An 18,774-nucleotide genomic window follows, 5' to 3' on the forward strand; every position below is an offset into this window, starting at 1 on the left:
GTAGCTGAATTAAAATGAATCCACTAAAATTAAGTCAGGTGAGTTTGGTACCCTGTGAATATCATGTTGGCAGAGAGTTGATTTAGAGGTTTTATATATCTTCACTCCATGTGAGCCACAGGAGGTCTAGGAGGCTGTGTGCAGGAGTGTGTAACAGAAAAGAGCTGCACTTGGACAGCTGTGCAAAAAGCAGCCACTTTAAAATCCACAGGGAATGCTGGTGATGGTGGTGGTCTAATGGTTCAGAAATGCTTCTAGGTGTAGTTTGATCCAGGAAGAAGACAGTTCTGAGATCACAATGTTGTTAATTACAGCACACCATTAAATACTGTAAAAAGATATGGCTCCAGGGGGATTGTCTCTCAAATTAGTTTTATGTGAGTCAATTAGGAAGGTACTCTATTGAGCGTGTATATTTTCAAGGGTGGGGAGTCAGCTAAAAGTTATGTGCCTGGACTGCAAGCGCAAAGGTTCCAGGCTCAGTCCCAAGTGGACTGAATCCAAGAACCTAGATTAGAATCCAAGAAAGATCCAAGAATGTATGGGTCAACTCTAGATTGCTCTATAGGGACTGTCTCTATTAATGTACTTATAGCTGCTATGTCTATTTTTTTGTGCCACTAGCAGCACCAAATGGAATTCCAATAATAATAACAGTTTTTTTAAACATGTTTCTCAAACATGCCACTTGTCTTCAATTGTTCAGCAAACAGGTAGTCCACCCCAAACTCACGCCATTTGTTGAGCCAATTTTGCTATATCAGACCATTCAAACAAACAGAGTTACTTAAAGCTGTCTTTGCACCTCACACTGAAAGAATAGGAGAAAGTACCTTAAAAAAACACCTTTAAAGCTGATTTGGACAATAGAATCAGCTAATACTAAATAACTAAAAATTTAAAAAGCTCAAAATGGCTAAAATACAAAAAAAAATAGACTACAATCCTCTGATGTACTGTAGTTTAGGAAGGAACATGATGATACCACTATTTCACCAAGAATCAGAGCCAAAGTGGTGAGAGGGGAGCATGGCCCTGTGGAACCCTCCCTCAATGTGGTGTTTTCAGGCCTTGAACAGTCTCGTGTAGGTTGAGCTAAGGCCGGTCATGTGTCCTGGAGTGAGATCAACCAGTGCTCTTGAAAGACCAATCAGATCATACACACTTTGTAGTGAGATCAACCAGTGTTCTTGAAAGACCAAGCAGATCATGTACACTCTGCTATCTTAAAGCATTCACTTTTTAAACATCCATGGGGACCACATCCAGGTAACAAACATAACTCTACTGTCTCTAAATATATGCTAGAGTATTCCCTTATTATAAATCTGAAATAAACTCTAAAAACACTCTTTCACCTTCCTTTCAAATACAGTGCACTTCAGAAGGGTATTTCTCCTTTTCTCTGATCTGACATTGCCAATGCTCCACCCATCTAAATTCCCCCGGCGCACACCCATTATCATAACCATGACTTATTCATGCTTTCTCTGTTTACGCAACTATTTGCATAAATAGCTCTACCCTGATCCCGTGAGTGTGATACAAAATAAATTGTTTGAGAAAACAAACAAACAAAAATGCCATTGTCAAAGTCCAGTTAGTGTTTGTGCAGTAAGTGATAACAGTGTTGAGCAACATTGTTTGAGAGTAGCTGAAATGAGAATGATATATTCTGCTTAGTATGACCGTGACCCTGATATTTACCATTTATAACTGCATTATGGTGACATGTTTGCTAGGAATATTCTTACTGATACAAAGGTTATCAATTAACATCAAGTAGTAATGATGGACTGATTGGTTAATGGTGAGTTACAGTCATATAGATGGAGAAGTGCAATGGAAAAAATGGCACAGTTTTTGGTAGGGCTAGGTGGTAGGACAATATATACGGATACTGTTGGTCTGTAAAAATGTGTCAGCCAGTAGAGACTGTTCTATACTGTTTATCTACAGTGGTAGATAGCTGTATGGATTTTGCATGTAAGAGCGACAAAGAAACATGAATTCTTGTGAGAATTAATGTGAAAATACAGGGCTAAAAAAATAAAATAAGTCAAGACAAGGAAAAACGTATTATATGTGTTGACAGGCACAACACAAAGCAAAGTTCAGTTGTCAGGTGTGCATATACTGTATCACCTTTTTTTTTTTACAATGAATTTGAATGTGGTTGATGCAATTACACTTTAGAGTGGGAGTCTTTTGTTATTAACTCAAGCATTACATAATGTGATGGGTTTTAGCACTGATGACAGACTTCATACTTTTGTTTAAAAATAGGCATTATCACAATGTCATTTAATATATACATTTAATATATATATAAAAATATTGAACTTAGCAGAAGTAATTCAATTGTGATATTTTAGTATACAATTATTTATACCATAAAGGATTTTGGTCTCTGGAGAGGAAGAGCACATTTCAAATTTAAGGGCTATAAAAAAAAAGTCTGGCCTGTAACAAATTAACAAATGCTTGTGTGCACTGTGGTTTGTGTTTGTGCTATCAAGGATAAATACTCATTGTCATTTATTGGTTAAAAATGACAAAGAAACAGGCCTAAGGGACAAATTTCATATTTTGCACTGTGAGAATGAAGAAGTCATACAGAGCAAAATAAAGAAAGAGAGAAGTTAGGAGCAGATATTGAGTGTGGGATGATATTGGAGATATCAAGAGAGAAAAAGATAGATTAAGGATGTTGAGGGCAAGTAGTGTAACAGAACAGTATAAAGAGAAGAGGTTGAGATAGAGGAGAGGGAGAGAGAGAGAGAGAGAGAGAGAGAGAGAGAGAGAGAGAGAGAGAGGAGAGAGAGAGAGAGAGAGAGAGAGAGAGAGAGAGAGAGAGTCCAGTGAGCCTGGTCCTGATGGATTTGTGGAGCTACAGGGATTTGGATTAAAGACTGCACCTGCAGCTATTGCACCCTCCATCACTGAAACATGTTCAATCACATTGTGTCTCTGTAATACAAACGGATGCCAGCTCAGCACAGTATGAATGCATGCTATATTGCATGTCAGATATCCAAGTGGTCAGTTTACCAAAAATGCAAATTATGTCGTCATTTAATCTCCCTCATTTTGTTTCAACCCATATGACTTTAAAAACAATTATAATAAAAAAGGACCATAAATTCCAAGTCGTCTGAGGCCATACAATAGCTTTGTGTGAGGAACAGACAGCTTTTTATTTAAAATCTTTCCCTCTGCTGCAGCTGTCAAATTTCCTTCACGATCAGATGTAATTTGATATGGGGCATAAATTTGTTTCATGCCAAGTTAACGGTCAATGATGTCAAACACAAATATTGGGTAAACTATTTCTTTAACCCATGATGGCACACTTATGAACACATTTGTATAGAAACTCCAGACTTCCTTTGCAAATTTAGTCACGTCCAAGCAGAGCTTCAGTCAGACTGAATAATAGATCTGAAGTCCTCCAGTCTCTCTTTTTCAGCCTTGCCCTCCTTCTTTCATTTCACTCCTGTCCTGTTGTTTGCAGCTTGCACAAACACTGCAAGAAAATGGACATGGAAGCACTCCCTTGGCAAACATACTCTCCCTCCTTATAGACTCTCCACAACTCTATACCGCACTGAAATGTGGTAGTAATGACCATGAACATAAACTGAATAATTGGTTAGGCACATGTTTCACAGCAACGAAGGCATTGTATCCATGACAACTAAATCATCCATCAATCTAGAGCTGCATTAGTGTTGATGCGTGAACAATTCATGTGCCATCATGCATTATTCTGTATAGTGGCGGAGATGAAGGGCTTGTGTTGTTTATTTATTTGGTTTGAGGTGACTGCTGATGGCTTACCCAGTGATCTGACAGTCTGAAAAGAAAAACACTTTACAGTGGCGTTAAGATAATCTTAGCAATCTACAGGTTTTCAAAACACCCCCTATCCAACCAACATAAAGAAAATACAGTATCCAGGAACATGCGGGTCCCCATAACAACTACATAAAAGTCATAAAAGAAAATACATACAAGACTTAAGGCATGCTTTACATGAATTACATCATCATCATCACTCACAAAATTTATCGAAGGGTTATTGGTAAATTTAAGAGGTTGAAGTATAAGACAGACTTATTTGTTGTGTAGGTGTTTAGTATCTATTGACTACGTTCACACAGCAGCAGAATACGGTTGTCAGTTCAGTTATAAGAGAGTGACTCCGCATCCTATAACAGAAGTGACTTCGGTAACACTTTTCAATAAGGTTCCATTTGTTAACATTGGTTAATGCATTAGTTATCATGAACTAACAATTAACAATATATTTACAGCATTTATTTTTCTTTGTTTATGTTAATAAAAATGCTATTGTTCATTGTTAGTTCATGTTAGTTCATAATGCATTAATGTTAACAAACACAAACTTTGATTTAAAAAATGTGTTAGGATATGTTAAAATTACCATTAAACAGTTACAGTGAAGAAAAAAAAAACTGGACAGTAACATAGAGATGAAATGGATGCATATCTGAGAAGACAAAAGCAGTGAGCCCTGACCAGAATAGTATAGAATAAAAATGATGTCCTCAAAGATGGAATAAAAAGACAAAAATTATATCATCATTTATTCACCTTCATGTTGTTGCAAACCTGTATGAGGCATTCTGTTATCAGAATGTTAGCCTCAGTGACAATTTATTTTCTTTCTTTTTTTTTTTTTTTTTTACTATAATGTAAGTGAGTTGACCGAGGCTAACAACCTGCTTAACATCTCCTTTTGTGTTTCACAAAAGAAAAAAAGACTCATACACAATTGGTACAACACTGAGGGAGAGTAAATAATGCCTTATTTTTCAAAGATTTAAGGTGAACTACCTCTTTAATGTCCTTCTGTCTTTTGTTGTACATACAGTATAACTTGAGTCACACCTGTTATTAAATATAGCTGTCAATCCGAAACACTGTGTGAACACAGCCAATGTGTACAGTCAGCTCAAATCTGTGCTTACCCGGTTACATAATCAGTGCTCTGTGATCCTGTGGCAATCATTGGTGATTAAAGATCTAAATGACCATGACCACAGGTCTGCTTACAGCACACACACGCACAAACACACACGCACGCACACACACACGCGCACACACACACACACACACACACACACACACACACAGAATAGGACAGAAGGAGAGTGTGTCCTTGGTTCATTCAACATCGTAGGCTTCAAGCCAGATGCATTTAAGTAAAGGCAAAAACAACAAATCAAATAAAAAGGAGCTCAAAAGAAACTTAAGAAAAAGATACAGAAGCATTAGCAAAGTAAAGAGAAACATGGATGTGTTGCACACAAACCTTCGGGCTCTGAGTGCTCTTTGAGGATGACTTGCTTCAGTGGGCAGCAGAAGATTTCATGACACTTAGCACGAAAGGGGGAGCCTTTACCCCTTATATCCGCAGAATGGATGGAATCCTGCCGCAACATAATGTACTCCTGGGTACCTGGGGCAGCGTCATCCTGGACTGTGGTCGGGCCATAACAAAATGAACGCAGGGTTAGAAAGGGATAGAGCACTCAAAGCAACAGAACTAATTAAACACAATGAGATAAATATGCAAAGTAAAGAGACATAATAAGCAACAACAGTAACAAGATCAGCAAAACACTTATATTAGCTTGGGATTCAGAGGAAAGAAAGAAAAGTAGAGAAGGGAAGAGAAGAGACAGAAAAAGCAAAGCATAAAACACATCACACATGGCTGAAACAACATGTCAGCAGCTACTGTAGATAAGCATTGTGAACTGGGATATGTTTGCAAAGTCAGATCAAGTAAGAGATTTGGAGCTCTTTTGGCTTTTAAAATGCAATAATTCAGAGGATGATAACCAATGTCATGTGTGTGTGTGTGCATGGATAAAGCCCCGTGCAAACTTAATGCAATGGATCAAGACACATTCAGTATAAAGATAATATTGCTAAAAAAAAAATCTTATTTTAGTACTAGAGAAGGTAATTCCTAAGAATGCATGCATCATCTTCCAGCACATGCATCTTCTGCATCTCGCATGCATTGTCAAACTGAATATTGGGATACATTTGCATACAACATGCACGTATGAACAGCTGTCATTGTTCCGTTACCGATAATGTAAAAATAGAACTGAAATTCACAAAATCACTTATGACTAAACAATATGAGTGATCTCTTTATATATATTATTCTAATTTTGTTAATGGCATAAAGTGGTCCACAGTGGACAGTATTCAAAGACTCCTTAAAACTCAACTATGGCTGTTTTGAGTACACAGTCTGGGGTAATCATGGCAAATCTTGATTACAGCTAAAAATAAGACACCTTCTCAAACAAATGATGTTCTGTTGCAATGGTTGACCCAATAGAATAGATTGATTAATTTAAGGTGAAGTGGGTCATTTCTGCATCACTAGTGGCACTAAATGGAATTGCAAAAATAACTATTTTCAAACATGTTTCCTCAAACACTTCCCCCAACTTCTATTAATCATTACACTGATACTTCCACCCTAAATTCACAGCTAATGTTGCTGTGTTGGGCTGGTAGGGATGCTCAAACAAGCATTACTATTTTGAAAGTGCCACAGAGTTTATACTTTTTGGGGAAATCAACCTACAAATGGCTTACCAACACTTCCACATTGCGCTGGGAAAGGAGAAAGTCTTTTAAACAGGTCAGGAAAAGGTGTGTTTTCAATTAAGTTTTGAAATCAGAGATGGCCACACTAAATGCCCTACCCTCAAATGACATCAGCTTGAAATGTGGGGTGACAAGTGAAACAAAGCCAGATGACCTAAGTGTGCAGACTGGGGAGTAAGGATTGATGAGGTAAGTGATGTACTGGGGAGCAAGAACATGTAGTGCTTTGAAGGAGATAAGTAATAATTGTATAACTGTCATCAAATCATGAGGTGATGAATGCATGAATAAGGGTCTCAGCATCTTTGGAGCCTAGTAATATAGTGGAGATGGAAGAAGGCAACTTTAGTGAGAGAGGAAATGTGAGAAGTGAAAGTTAGTCAACATCTAAATTGCATACAGTGACAGATGGTCTGACCAAGACTCGTCAATGTCAATCAACATGATTTGAATATACGCTGGTGACATTATTGGAACCAACTAGTAATATGTCTGTTTTATCGGCATTGAGTTTGAGGAAGTTGCATGTCATCCAGGCCCTGATATCAAGAATGCATGCCATTAAGGAAGTGGGGGGATGAGGGACAGTTGGTTTGGAGCTGACACAGAGTTGTGTATTGTCAGCATAGCAGTGGAAGTCAAGCCCATGCTTATGAATAATTTTGCCAACTGGGAGCAAACAGATAATGAAGAGTTAAGGGCCGAGGACAGAACCTTGAGGAACACCATGGGAAACTGGAGCGGTGGGGAACTTCGACTGTTTGATGGCTCTATAATGCTGGCGGTCAGAAAGTTTGAATTAAACCAGCTTTAGACAGAACCAGAGACACCAACAGCAGAAAAGGAGTGTGCAATTTGAGATAGTGTAAAAGGCTGCATTAAGATCTAACATGAGCAGTGTAAGTTTACCAGAATCAGCAGCAATGAGCAAGTCATTAGTACATAAGTTTTAGAGTGCCAGTAAGAAGGACCAAGGGAATTAAGGCCTCTTTTGTGCTATTGGCCATTTGGTTGTTGAGCTCCAGTTTAATCATTTATCTGTGCTGACAGTGCATTGTATGGACTGTCTCTTTAAAGAGATCTTGTAAGTGTTGAGTTTATTGTTTTGTCTTTTTCTCTTTTTTTTTTATTGCTGTGATTTTAGGAAACAACTAACCTATTTCTGTTCCATTTTCCTACTTAAACAACCTAAGGGGGGAAAGCCCATTATTCTCTCCAGTGTGTTCTGAAGGTCTTATTCCATCTGCGGTTATTAATGGACATGTTAACTGCAAACTCATAAACCTCAATTAAAATGAGGGACATATTTAAGGCTGATCCGTGCTGTAAGAGTTCTTTATGACTTGGAGCGGCATGGCGTGCCAAAGCGTGATGGAGAGAGCACAGTCGGGTCACGGGAAGCCTGATGGATATGTAGCCAGATGTAGTCCTGCCTTCCCTATCAGCGGTGTCTTTAAAAATTAGCTGTCAGCCCCATGACCTGATGGGACATGATCTACAGCTCATGGTTCTGCCACCACATCAGCTATATACTGATGAATGTCCCTATCCATGGTCCTGAAAGCCAATCTCTGACACTCCACAGAGGAGCTTGATTGGAGTAAGGGCTTAATGGTGCAGAATAAAATAACCTTACTGTATTTGTATCACCTTGCCCCCTTTGTCCTCGAGTTGAAGGTGTTATGTCTAGTTGGATGCAAAATAACCCTTAATCAACACAGAAAATATTCTAAGATGGAGTAAATAATGCTTAAAAATAGGCCAATGCTGTGAAATAGTTGTGTGGTTCAGTCCTATTGTTCCTTTTGGATAGTTAAAATTAATAATTGAACTAGTTGCATTTTTTGAGCATTTGCTAGTTTTTTGTACATAGTTGTTGACTTGGTTGTCACATTTAGTAACTTGTTGACTTGTTCACCTGGTTGTGTTTCACGTAACTAATATTAGGTTCTGTGTGCAGCGTTTCTTACTTCTTATGCAGCGGGTATTTCATGTGTGTGTTTTTTCCACATGATTCTTCATGTGATGAGTATTCATTTGATGTTGACAATAGTTTAAGAAACAATTTTTTGAAACAAGCATTTTGCTCTCCATAACTACAATATATTCTCCATTTGTACGAGAAGTGTACATAAGATGAAGAACTTAATATTAAACTACTGAAAACCATAGAAATGAAGGGGTAAATTTGTATAGAACTCTTTTAAGTTGACAACTTAAGGAAGCTTCTAACGGCCGTTTCACACATACTCCGTTTGCAGTGCGTACGCGGTGCAAGCATACTCCATGTTAAGAGGTTAGAGCTTTTACACTGCACGCGGATGCAGTCCGTCGATCCGTTCCAGCTGCGGTGCGTATACAGCAGTGCAGCGATGGTTTTCGCACGGAGTCAATTTTTGCTGTGCTGCACCGCACTGAATTAAAGTGGCAGCACATTGTTCACATTAAAATAGACATAGATTGTCAAGAAACCGTAATAATTTCATCATATACGCATAATTTCAGTTAATGTGTTCTACAGTTACTAAATTACAGGGTCAAGAAAAACAAAAAAGTATGATTATAGTCCCAAAAGTTGCAAAATGCCATCATATATGATTTTTTACCCTAAAAAAGACAGAGTGAACGCAAATGCGTCTCATTCTTCTCCTTCTTAGCAACAGATATAGCGCGATAGCTTTTCTTCTGTCAACAACTCGAACTACATGTAAAACAAAGAATCACAATGATTAAAATGAATTTTCATACCGTTTCAATGCCTTAAAGAATCTCAAAGTTAACGTTTGGATTTAAAATCTAAATTCCTTACACATTTTTGATTTTGTGGCACACAGAAACTGCGGATCAGTAGCGCACTGCAAACGCAGCATATGTGAAAGCACTGTAGCGCGTGCTGCTCCTGTACCGTATACGCACCGCATACGCACTGTACACGGAGTATGTGTGAAATGGGCGTAAGAGTTACTTAAAGTAATATTCTGGGTTCAATAAAAGTTCCGATCAATCTACAGCAAGGTCCTCAAACCACCGGTCCTGAATGTTAATAATTTATCCTCAAACCCGGCCTGCAAATAAATGTTTTTACTTCCAGCATTTTGTTTTGGTCTTTAATGTTTCCCGTAATTCTCTTAAAGGATTATTAAACTATATCCTAATATATTCCAAAGGATTATTAAACTATATCCTAATATATTCCAAATGGTTTATTACACACTTAAAAAAACTAGATTGCTTCCATCATGATCTACGGCAGTGGTGAATTCTCAGGGCTGCTGGCCTAAAATGCCAAATAAATAAATATTTTTCATCCTTTCATGTATTTTTAATCGTTTTCCACTCTTAATTAATCTACAAACAAATAGAGAAAAATTAATTGTTTTTCCAGTCAGAATTTATTCCTTGATGCTTACAAGCAAAGTGTCACAACTGTTTCATAAATCACATGCCCAAAGCAGAGCTTATTAATCGAAGCAGCGCATGAGTTTGAGCTCCACTGCATCAGGCCTTCAGAATTTCCACAGAATCCCTCAACAGTGCAAATGAATGTGCAATTTCAGTCAGATTGTCAGATTCATCAGCCAATCAAATTAATTTATTTGTTCTTGGTGGGTGTTATCTTTAGGATATGTCCCTGTCAAGGGCTTCTAGCTGGCCTTGAGTAAAGAAATCACGCTTTATGTGAAGTAATTTGAAATCGAAGAGCCTGAGATCTTGCTGACGAGTCGACTGTCATTACTGCAGCCATCGCCATTGAGAAAAAGATCCTTATGGATTTACAAACCGGAGATGTTCTGCATGACTGTGTTATTGCTTAATTTATTAATCAGGAAAGGAGGACTTATTTTCACTTCAAGCTAATTTCTACCTTCTTTTTGCATTGTTATTTCAACATCAGGGGTTTTCTAAGTGTAAATAAAGCTGCTTGAGAATTCAGTGTCATATCAAGTTTTTAAATGTTTTTAATTTACAACTTCTAGGAAAAGTGCAATGGAATGTATCGTGAAGTGAGAATTACAACTTGTTAGCTTGTGCAGAAATTCTCACCAAGATGCAGGGGCATGATGTCACACAAACATGTCGAGACTCAGGGAGATATAAAAAGTAAATTATAAACATTCACTTTATTAAGTAATATCGATAAATGAGTTTGTTTCCACATTACATGATATTAAAGCTTGTTTAAAAAATACCAGCAGAAACAGGTGTATAAAACATTATAATCTCTTTTGATAATCGTATACACTCACCTAAAGGATTTTAGGAACACCTGTTCAATTTCTCATTAATGCAATTATCTAATCAACCAATCACATGGCAGTCAATGCATTTAGGGGTGTGGTCCTGGTCAAGACAATCTGCTGAACTCCAAACTGAATGTCAGAATGGGAAAGAAAGGTGATTTAAGCAATTTTGAGCGTGGCATGGTTGTTGGTGCCAGACGGGCCGGTCTGAGTGTTTCACAATCTGCTAAATTACTGGGATTTTCATGCACAACCATTTCTAGGGTTTACAAAGAATGGTGTGAAAAGGAAAAACATCCAGTATGCAGCAGTCCTGTGGGCGAAAATGCCTTGTAGATGCTAGAGATTAGAGGAGAATGGGCCGACTGATTAAAGCTGATAGAAGAGCAACTTTGCCTGAAATAACCACTCGTTACAACCGAGGTATGCAGCAAAGCATTTGTGAAGCCACAACACGCACAACCTTGAGGTGGATGGGCTTCAACAGCAGAAGACCCCACCGGGTACCACTCATCTCCACTACAAATAGGAAAAAGAGGCTACAATTTGCAAGAGCTCACCAAAATTGGACAGTTGAAGACTGGAAAAATGTTGCCTGGTCTGATGAGTCTCGATTTCTGTTGAGACATTAAGATAGTAGAGTCAGAATTTGGCGTAAACAGAATGAGAACATGGATCCATCATGCCTTGTTACCACTGTGCAGGCTGGTAGTGGTGGTGTAATGGTGTGGGGGACGTTTTCTTGGCACACTATAGGCCCCTTAGTGCCAATTGGGCATCGTTTAAATGCCACGGCCTACCTGAGCATTGTTTCTGACCATGTCCATCCCTTTATGGCCACCATGTACCCATCCTCTGATGGCTACTTCCAGCAGGATAATGCACCATGTCACAAAGCTCGAATCATTTCAAATTGGTTTCTTGAACATGACAATGAGTTCACTGTACTAAAATGGCCCCCACAGTCACCAGATCTCAACCCAATAGAGCATCTTTGGGATGTGGTGGAACGGGAGCTTCGTGCCCTGGATGTGCATCCCACAAATCTTCATCAACTGCAAGATGCTATCCTATCAATATGGGCCAACATTTCTAAAGAATGCTTTCAGCACCTTGTTGAATCAATGCCACGTAGAATTAAGGCAGTTCTGAAGGCGAAAGGGGGTCAAACACAGTATTAGTATGGTGTTCCTAATAATCCTTTAGGTGAGTGTATATATATATATACACAAATGCTGTCAAATGAGCTTGACTTGTAATGCACCTGGAATATTCCTTTAATCTAGGTAGAAGTAATTGTTAAAATTATGGCAGATTTGAAGTCCTGGTAATTTAACACCTTTAGTTAAGTTTTTATAAAAGCATTTAAGTAGATGAATTCAACTCAAAAACAACCATGCAAACGGTTGACTTGTTTTTTTGTTTTATTTTTCAAAAAAGTAAATGATTAGTTATAGCTTCATCTATAATTTCCCAGAAATGTACATGGGTCACATTTGCACTGCACGTCAAAGATCAGAGCAGTTAATTTACAATGGCCTCATTCCACAATGCCTTCAAGGACAAGACTGACGTTATCAACAGCAGGGATGTCAGTGCTGAATTATGACCCTCCTGCAGTTCACACACTTAGGCTGAGAGCTTGCAGCAGATTGAGGTCAAAAGTTTAAGCAGCGAGACAGATTTAGAGGTTGACTGTCTCAATTTGTGCAAGTCAAATGAAGGGAAGTCAGAACCAATTTCTATCACTTTCATTTTGCATGAAATGCCAAATCACTGTCTGATAAAAACGAACACAAGAACGTCATCAACTGGTCCTGCAGCGCTGGGGAGGTTGTGCTTAAAATACCAGTACTTTAAATATCAGTGTATCTGAGTCAAGGCTACTTTTTAGTCTCTAGGGATCTTCTTCTAAGTTCCACAGCCTTGAGGAAATTGATTCAATTTGATTGCTGTGTCACCCTGAAGCTCTGGTAGGTAAGCTTTTCTTTACCCCAGAAAGTTAGCTTAAAATAATGCACTTTTGTTCTAGAGGGAATAGGGAAGTGCAAAAGTATTGTAAAATACAACAGGAACAAAAGCATGAGTTCTTTGTAATGATTGTCTTTCACACTTTCTAATCTGAGCAACACTCCACACCCTCTAACTCAGTAACACACGAGAGTGTAACTCATCTCACACCCTTCTTCATCGCCTCCACGTCCCTCTCACATCAGTCCATTTAACACAACACAGACCACCTGATACCTCCCACTAACAGGAAAATACACAGATGACACACAGGCCATGCCTGATTCTCCCAGTGCTTTGCTTACACTCACACACACAGCTTCTCTCGTCCCCAATTCAGCCAGTGACTCATGGCTAATCAGAGTGCACCCTGTAATGGCCTGGAATAGAGGCATTCGTGACTCCCACCATCTCCTCTGGCAAATTAGCTAGAACTGGCCAAGTGGGCAAACGTCACAGGCATGAATGGAGAAGACAAAGGGCAGTCCGTCCATAGGAATGGACAAAGTGTTAAATGAGAAAAGTTACAGTCGTAAAAGGAATAGTTCACAAAAAAATGAAAAATACCCCATGTGGTATTATTTTCTCTCTTTCATGAAACACAAAAGGAGATCTTAGGCAGAATATCCAAGCAACTCTTATCTGTCAATTAAATCAAATTGTGATTTATAATGTTCATGCCCAAAATTGACAAAAAAGCATTATAAAAAAAGCTATATGTACTATAATATCTTTTGCACTATAATTAAAGACTTTTAAAGATATTTGTTTTTAAGTTTATCCTTTCTCATTTTCCCCCTTTTGTGATTTACAAAAGGAAGAAAATAGTACTGGTTTAACAACATAAGAGTGAGGAAATAATGACAGATATTTCATTTTGGGGTTAACTACTATTTTAAGGCCAAGGTCCAACCACGGATAGGAATGCCACAGTATCAATAGATATACTTTTGAAAACACGTTCACTGTCATAAATGATAATAAATAATAAAAAAAAAACTGTCAAATAAGAGAGGACGATTTAAAAAAGAAAAGGAAAGAGGTAATACATATATTACCTCCTTAAAAGGTATTTAAGGAGGTAATACAGAAAGCCTTATGGAAAGATGATGGGTAAAACAGAAAAAAAAAAAAAGTTGCAGATGTTCTATTTTTACTTGTGTAAAGCTCACGACTCTACCTGTCTTTTTCATAATCAGCTGATATTTGCAGAAGTAGTTGTTTGAGGTCTGGAAAGTAGGTCTGTCACACTTGCATGACTCATGTGGAGAAAAGGTTACACCTCCAGGTTCAATTTAAAATGGAAACAAGTGTGAAGTCTAGTTCCCACGTAACAAGAACACCAGCAATTATGAAGAGCAGAACACCATCACTAATGCTAATGTTCTTTATTAAAGCTATTATAAAATAATTAAGAATTTTCTATAGGAATGGCTGAGAGTCTGGGTGAGGAACAGGTCAAAAACCTCAGCTCTATTGAGTTCAAAAACACACTATAACACAACCTTGGATGGATCTAACTTTGTAACTTATGATCCTTTATGTTCAAGGACACTAACAAATTGAAAGTATATAGTGCCAGTTCAGCAGCATGCCATGTATTTAACTCACTGTTACTGCAGTGAACACCACTGAACACAAAAAATATTCAATCAGCGGAATGAGAACATCAGAAATGTCCAATTTGGGACTTAAAATGGCTCCAGTGTTGGTTCTCTGGGCCAGCCCATTGTTCTTCAGATCCTTTAAAATGAATTTAGATTCTGAGATATAATTTAAATGCAAAATGTAAAAGTGCTGATGCCGTCAAAGGGTGACTTTACACATGCCCACGTTAATTTATCATTATTAGTCACCTTGGCAAACAGCTTTTATATAGACACTCCCTTACGTCTTCATGAAAGCGGGGTGGCAAATTTGCTTACATGTGTATTTAAAGCCAGTATCTAAATGCAGACGACACCGTTCTGTACACTTCATGATCAACACTGGAAAACGTTTTAGAAAAACTTCAAAAGAGTTTTGAAGACATTCAATTAGCCTTCTGTGATCTTCAATTGTCTCTAAACTCTAGTAAAACAAAATGCATGATTTTTAATCGTACACTTTCTGTATCTTCATGCCCAATAAACATCACCACCATGAATGGGTCTAAGCTGGAATATGTGGAGAAATACAAATACCTAGGAGTCTGGCTAGACCCCTCACTTTCCTTCCAAACCCACATAAACCATCTCCAGTCAAAGATCAAGACCAGGATCGGGTTTCTATTTCGAAATAAAGCTTCATTTACTCTTCCTGCAAAACAGGCCCTTGTGAAAATGACCATCATCCCAATGCTTGACTTTAGTGATGTTGTCTACAGAACTGCTTCTAATTCTTTACTCAAGAAATTGGACGTTGTTTACCACAGTGCTATTCGCTTTATTACTAAAGCCCCATATAATACCCACCACTGCACTCTTTACTCACTAGTTGGATGGCCTTCGTTACACAATCGAGCCTAAATCACTGGTATCAATTAATTTACAAGTCCATACTAGGCAAAACACCATCTTACCTAAGTACTTTAATAACCATATCAGTGCCTGTATTTAACCTGCGTTCGAGTAAATATATCTCTTTAGACTCTACTAAAGCCCGCACCTCTCTTGGCCGCTCTTCTTTTAAATTTTCTGCTGCAAATGATTGGAACACTTTACAAAAGTCTCTCAAATTAGAATCCACTATTCCGATCGCTACTTTTAAAGTTTTACTGTCAAATTTATTGACGGACCACTGTACATGTTGATGTCGATGCTCTTTGCGAAACAAAGACTTATGTATTTTTGCACATTTTCAACTAAATGGCTGTCACTGCATTTATTTGCACATTATCAATTTACCCATGTTGGACTGTACTATTATCCGACTGCTATTTCTTTTGCACTGCCATTTTACATTTTTTTAAACTATCAAGTCTTTCAAGTTCTATTCTTATATATTGTCCAGTACCTTTTAACTGAATCTGAATGTTTTCTATATTCATGACTGTGTAATTTTATGTCGCCTTGTACCCTTGCGCCTTATCTTGGCCAGGTCGCGGTTGCAAATGAGAACCTGTTCTCAACCGATTAACCTGGTTAAATAAAGGTAAAAAAATTAAAATAAAAAAAAAAGAATGTAAGCAAGACATTTTGTTTAATAAAACAAAAAAAATTGGGTTATTTACATTTTCATTGCTGTAGGTACGCTGACAGGTCACAATGGGGCTGATTAAATTACTTAACAAGGATTATTAATGACAGAATAATTTAATTAGCTTTAGTTATTTTGCAAATGCAGTTTACTCAGTCTTACAATCATCATACCAGAAACATGAAAGGTGATTTATTCCCTTTACTGGGGCGGACTAAATCTCTTTAGTGCCTGGAGGCTCTGTGGCTGTAATAACATCTAACAGTGAATCATTCTCTGAACATTACAGAAACTAATAGTACACATCTTAACACACACACACTAACTGCCCTTCAGAAAAGTCCAGCTTAGTCCATCATGAATGCTTATTCAGACTGGTTAGTTTGGGTTTAATTTCACATATGCTCTTATTTTTTCATGGAATAATATATATTACATATATTCTTTACAACAACAGTTCATAGTGAGCATATCCATCAGTCTCCAGAACACACCAAAAAAAAATAAATAAAAAAAATAAATCCAAACCAAAACACATGCAAAAAAAAGTGTTTTTGTTATTTGTGGAGCTTGACATACATGGTCACTTTAAAAATTCTCCTTTTGTTTTCCATATTCAACACTGCAACTCACTGTTTTTTCACAACACATAAAAAAACCCCACATTTGCTTGTGACCAGCTACAGGTAAATTTAGGCAACACAAAATTTGTTTCCTTCACTTGATTCAGACCGCAACCTCTAACTAAATTATTTGGAGAACCATGCAAGCATTTATTATTAGCTTATTGCCAATATCTAAAATGGCTTTTAAATGTATACTGTATTGTAATCACAAGTCATGGATACCATGACAACATGGAGCAGAGTAACAAATTATTAGCATCTTTCATCTATGCCCTGCAGAACTCAAATCTGAATATGCAGAAAGACAAGAGGCTGTATGGATGGGCCACATTTAGAGATGGCAGAGCACCGAGAAGCCACACGGGTGATGGACTGCTTTTCATCTAAAGATCTCATTTAACAAGAATCCTCTTTACAGGAGGGGCTGACAGAGGACAGTCTATCACAGCCAAACACACTCTATCTCACACTCTGTAGGGCTGGCTGTGTGTGTGTGTGTGTGTGTGTGTGTGTGTGTGTGTGTGTGTGTGTGTGTGTGTGTGTGTCAGTATGTAGAATGCAGAACATATTCCCCTCTGGCTGAAAACCTGTCCACCTGCCCTTGGATTTAATGCAACAACATCAACACAGTGCACTTTGAGCATGGCTGCACATGTTTAATACTACAGCTGCACTTCTGCCCTTTTATGCGGTTATGAACACTTCAGTGAGAAAGCTACAAGCCACTAAAAGGCATTACCAAACATTCATGTTATTAAAGAGAAAATGAGCAAGACATGTGTAGCTATATATATATATATATATATATATATATATATATATATATATATATATATATATATAATATTGCTAAATATTTTGAGTGCTTCTTCTAACAGTTTATGCCTGTCTGATCTCATGTGGAGAGGTTAATCCAAATCTTAGAGGTTACAATATCATCAGGAGGTTAATAAACAACAAACAAAAAAACAAAAACACTAAATTAATTGCATTTTAACTCCCACTGTGGACAGTACAACAAAAGCAAAATAGCAAAAGAGACACAACACCAGCAACACAAACCTCCAGATGAAAAAAGTATGAAGGAACGGCTGATACAAGAGCACTTTGACATTAGATATTGCATACTTGGTTGCAGCTTATTTTACAGTATGTGTACTATCAGTATACTGTACTTACAGTGTACTTACCCAAAGAAATATTGAGAAATATTAGGTAACTACATGTACTTAATATGGTTTGGGTTAAGGTTAGGGTTGGGGTTAGGTTTAGGGTTAGTACCTAGTAATTACTGTAGTTGTTATATATAGTATGTCAATTTAGAACAGTACTGTAAAATAAAGTGCTACCGTATACTTCACACTTTATTTGAGACCCATAAACACCTTGATATGATTTTGAATTTTTTTTTTCTGTTATGTTGTTAGGTCATTGAATATAGGATAAATAAGAGAGATGGACTGCAAGTACAGGAAGGGATAATTCTGGTCAAATGTTTGGACACAGCTACTACTGCTGCAAAGTCAGTCAAATGTATTGGAATAACATAAAAGGAAGAATGGGAATTATGTAGAGACCAGGAAAAAAAACAAATCAAAACTATTCTCTCATCCAGCATCATGAAGTATTCATTGAAGATGTTTTTTCAACAGTATTTAAGGAATTGCATGCTGGCCACTAATTGGATACTTTTTCTTAACTTTCCACTCTAACTTAACCATTTAAACAGTTTTTATATTTGTTTGAATTAAAATTAGAGAAAGTTAGAGAAATGTATTGTAACAAAGGCACAATTCAGACCAACATTTGTCTACAAAACAAATTTTAAACATTTCATAAATTCAGTCAAGTATGTCCAAACATTTGAATTATATTTAGAGCATTTGCACAGCTGGAGATAACCAGACAAATAGTCCCTCAATAGATTCCTGGTTACTGATACAGTACATGCTTGAAGTTAAGTTAAATTCAAACAGTAAATCGCAAGTAAACACAGCTTGCAATTGTAATAATTCTGCCTTAAATCCAAAAGACTCTACCCTGCACAGAGTTGATGAGAT

At 37.4% G+C, this 18,774-nt stretch overlaps 1 protein-coding gene across 5 annotated transcripts in view; it reads right to left on the reverse strand.

Moving 5' to 3' along the window:
* The window catches only part of LOC127663120 (fibroblast growth factor 13-like), a 136,077-nt gene that overhangs the window by 66,600 nt on the left and 50,703 nt on the right, over positions 1-18,774 (reverse strand). For 4 of the 5 annotated variants that reach the window (XM_052154579.1, XM_052154577.1, XM_052154580.1 and 1 more), the window contains exon 3: positions 5,339-5,506. The exons of the other annotated variant lie outside the window; for it this stretch is intronic. In XM_052154579.1, the coding sequence (XP_052010539.1) occupies positions 5,339-5,506 (168 nt within the window). The remainder of the gene's footprint in view (positions 1-5,338; positions 5,507-18,774) is intronic. 5 annotated transcript variants of the gene reach the window in all.

Source organism: Xyrauchen texanus, chromosome 23, assembly GCF_025860055.1.
Source record: "Xyrauchen texanus isolate HMW12.3.18 chromosome 23, RBS_HiC_50CHRs, whole genome shotgun sequence".
In the NCBI taxonomy this organism is placed as follows: Eukaryota; Metazoa; Chordata; class Actinopteri; order Cypriniformes; family Catostomidae; genus Xyrauchen; species Xyrauchen texanus.